At 43.3% G+C, this 4114-nt stretch overlaps 1 protein-coding gene across 1 annotated transcript; it reads left to right on the top strand.

Moving 5' to 3' along the window:
- The first annotated feature begins 909 nt into the window (after positions 1-909).
- F5B22DRAFT_631065 (secretory lipase-domain-containing protein) lies at positions 910-3482 on the top strand. Its single transcript, XM_047976588.1, has 5 exons — positions 910-1720; positions 1777-1826; positions 1911-2178; positions 2283-2561; positions 2766-3482. Exons 1-5 carry the CDS (start codon positions 1234-1236, stop codon positions 3005-3007), a joined length of 1326 nt encoding a protein of 441 aa, XP_047824911.1. The 5' UTR covers positions 910-1233; the 3' UTR covers positions 3008-3482.
- Positions 3483-4114: the final 632 nt, after the last annotated feature.

A 4114-nucleotide genomic window follows, 5' to 3' on the forward strand; every position in this document is an offset into this window, starting at 1 on the left:
GCCCCCCCCCCCCCCCCCCCCCCCCCCCCCCCCCCCCCCCCCCCCCCCCCCCCGCGCGCCCGGGTTTGCAAGACATGCATCTGTAGCTGTAAGCGATCTGCATGTTTACCCATACGCTATCTAGTGTAACAGTTATTACCATTGATCATTCTGATAGATTGAGCCTATGCCTGGCTATAACACAAAAGGTATTCTAGGATCTAACGTGGATGCAGATGTCGAAACATTTGCATCCGGATATTGTGCATTCAACTAGCAGTCTTAATACCTGGAATCGGAGTCTCTATACCCACGCCATTCACGATCTTATACTCGGGAAATACTATCGTATTAAGGAACAGTCCGCCTCTTGCACTTCGTTTACCACTGCCTGCCCATGTAAGGTGTTGCACGCGTACAAGTTGAACATGCAGTTCGCCTTGCACTTCGGCCATACAAAAGGTCACTGCAGGCTGTTCGTTATCTTCAAAGACTTGAGGTTATACAGACCTCGCTTCATGAAACAAGCCAATAAAACCAAGCCGGCCAGGGCTAGTAGACTAGTATGTAATATACAGAGTCGAGTCAAGCCACCAAGGCCAAGAAGGAATTGGTTGGTTAAGGACATGCAGCCCTAGTTGACCATTATATTCTGAATAGCTTCAATTCCAAACCCAGTTCTCTACCGTTTTTATATAAGGTTTCTGAGACAAAGATAGACTATTGAAAATCGTTGTATTGACACTACAACGCACTGAATATACAGACGGAGTTGCCTATTATGGTTGAGAATATCTATACGTAAGCATGGTCCAATCGAAAGCGTTGATCTGAACGAACCCACATGAGTGATTATAATGTGCTCAATCTCACTCGCGCGGCCTAGTACCCCTGGGCCTGTCTAAGTCTTTTTTTTTTTTTTTTGGTTCGCTATTGGTACAATTGACCGAGTCCTGCTAAAAGCGGCATATCACATTACAAATTCTGGATATACGAACGCGCAGCTCTATAACTCCGAAGAGCACCGGAGGTTATCCAAATAAAAAAAAACTTTGTCAATTGATGCCATTGTGATCAGCGAGTATTGTTCTTTAGGCATTTTGATTATTACGGGTGACTTGGTGAATATAAATGATATAAAGGTCCGGCGCCTAGCTTTGTGAATAACGTATTCTTTCTAGGAAAAAACTGAGAGAGTCTCTAATTTTGGTTGCTATAAGACAATAGAAAACAAAATCGCCTTACCCATTCAGAATGCAACAACTCGGTATCATATTTGTACTTCTGCTCCTCTTCAGGGGGAGCATGGGACAAAACCACCACGACAAGAGTGCAATTCCACCAAGCCAGGACCCGTGGTATACCGCACCGGCGGACTTCGAATCAGCCTCCCCGGGCACCATTCTCCGCATCAGGCCAGATCCAAGCAACATCACTGCCATTGTAGATGCCGCTGCAGCTTATAACATCTTATTTCGGTCCACAGACACCCGCTACCGGCCTTCATGGGCCGTGACAACGTTTATCGTGCCCAAGAACCCATTGGAGGATAGGGATGTCGCCCGAGAATTTGGAGCTGACGATGGCAGAGCGGCTCTACTATCTTTCCAAATTCCTTATAACGCCGCCAGCGTGGATGGTGGCCCAAGTTATCTCCTAGCCACGAATTTCGGTCTAGGCGACCTCGGTATCACGCCCATGACATCTTATATCGCCGACGCGATTGGTCGCGGTTGGTACGGTTCGTCTATGTTGAGATTGCCTGTCTGATGGCGCTGCAAGTTAACATAGCGGAAGTGACTGTGCCAGATTTTGAAGGGCCTACTGCGGCTTTTGGTGCCGGTCCGGTATGTGGTTTCCAATGTCGTATTCTTGCAGAACCATTCAATCCATGTTCTCGAGATGATCATAACTAACATCTAGTTTTATAGCAAGCAGGACATGCGGTGTTAGACGGTATCCGTGCTGTTCTATCGTCAAAAGAACCCAATGGTAAATCCGAGAAAGCCCGATATGCCATGTGGGGGTATTCAGGAGGCTCGATAGCAAGCACCTTCGCGGCCGAAATGCAGGCTTCGTATGCACCTGAGCTAGATTTCGCCGGCGCCGCCATTGGCGGCATAGTCCCAGATCTCACTGAAGTCTTCAGGAAACCAGTTAGCAACGTCTCTTCTGTAATCCCTGCGGGACTGTTAGGCGGTAGGTATCAGTGTAGCTTTCCAAGCTTCCCCGTTTACCTTCGAGGCCGCGTAGCTCGGATCCATCGACAAAGTTCGCTAACCTCTCTCGTTACCACGCGACAGTAACGGCACAGTACCCTTCTGCCCGCGAATACCTCGTCAGCCAGCTGAACCCGTCTGGTCCATACAATGCTACAGGATTTCTGCAGGCGTTGAATTTCAGCGCCTTACAGTCGATTGTATATTTTGGGATCCAAAATATAAGTGAGTATTTCGTGAATGGACTTGACGCCATTTACGAAGCACCTGAGCTTGTTCGCGTCTTTGGGGAGAATGAGTACGAAGGCTACCACGGCATTCCACAGATGCCCCTATTTGTGTACAAGGCGATACACGATGACTGTAAGTCACTTTTCATTTGTAATTTCCTACGTCTATCTTCGCCTCCTTCTACACATACTCGTTTATACATCTTACTCCTCGTCGTACACATAGGCAGTATGTACACAAGATGAGAAAAGCGGTTTACTATCGACAAACAATTTTTTGAAATTAATAAATAAGAGAAAGTAAGAAACTAACTTGTTTTGTTCTCCGTGCCTCTAGCCAACGGTATCGCCACATCGGACGATCTCATATCTCATTATTGCAAAGTCGGTGTCAACATACTATATCATCGAAACACGATCGGCGGTCACGAAGACGAGTTCATTAATGGCATACCACGTTCGTTTGAGTTTCTTTCTGACGTACTCACTGGAACCTACGCAGAAAAGTACAACACCACTGGCTGTACTTGGGTCGATGTGACTATCAACGTTACAGCTCCAGCTACGAGCGACTCCTGAGGTTAGTCGCTTACGTAGTAAGTGGAGGTACAAATGCCCTCTGTTGTAGAAATGTGGGATCAAAGGCTGAAATGTCCAGTTTAGACGAAACATGAATCGGGTTCAAAACTTACCTGAAAAATAGTACTGAGAACTTAAATAAGGAAGATCCATTTATATTCAAGGCAATGTCTGAACTTGGCCAAGAAATTCATCATAGAGAAGGTCGTAACCAAGGTTTGATTTTCACATCGTGTGCATAAACAGACTGCTATTGACAACTAGCGTCGTCTCTTGGACTAAAGCCATAAAATTCTTAAGTGTCTAAATATAATCTCTAAGTAATTTCGCTCGCCTAGGAATGATTTATGGTTCAATCTTTATGGGATCAGAATACTTAGGAGAATGTTATAACGAGGAAGAGACACTGCCCCATGAATCAAGCAGACTGATATAATATTACCTTTATTCCTTTCTCACCGAACCTATAACTAAGATCAAAAGTAGCTGTATAATAGTAAATCAAACCTTCGAGGAGCCCATTATGGAATCAAGCAACCAAACAATCCATCTAATTATTCCCACAGTCTCGATGAAAAGGGCAGCATTCCAAACAGCGGTCCATACGGAGGGCTTGTCAAATGGTTTAATCATTAATTCTAAGAATGATTTGCTATAGCTAGAAAGGTCCATATATACGTATTTAGATCACTTCTGATTGCCGGGTAACCAAGGTATATATAAGCAAAAACCCTGCCTTACAACCACCCCCTGTCACGACCAGGGCCCTAAGCACCCTAAAATGCGCTTTGACTCCCAACTACCTAATTAAACACTACTTAATAATATAACTGCATTTAGGTTTTACAATAACTTTTTACCCTTATTTTGTTTAAAATTAATTCCTTTTTATTACTATGTTTTTTAATTCTAAAAATTATTATACTATAGCTACTATTTATATAGTTTAATTTAAAACCTTAATTTAAGCAGCAATATATATTTAAAGCATTAATAAATTATACTTATATTATTAGCTTTAAAGTATTCCTATTAAAAAATAAACCTATATTAACCTTTAAGCTTTATTAACCTATTATAAATATTAATTAATAAATTAAACAATAA

This window comes from Xylaria bambusicola (genome assembly GCF_022495145.1).
Source record: "Xylaria bambusicola strain CBS 139988 unplaced genomic scaffold F5B22scaffold_94, whole genome shotgun sequence".
Taxonomy (NCBI): Eukaryota; Fungi; Ascomycota; class Sordariomycetes; order Xylariales; family Xylariaceae; genus Xylaria; species Xylaria bambusicola.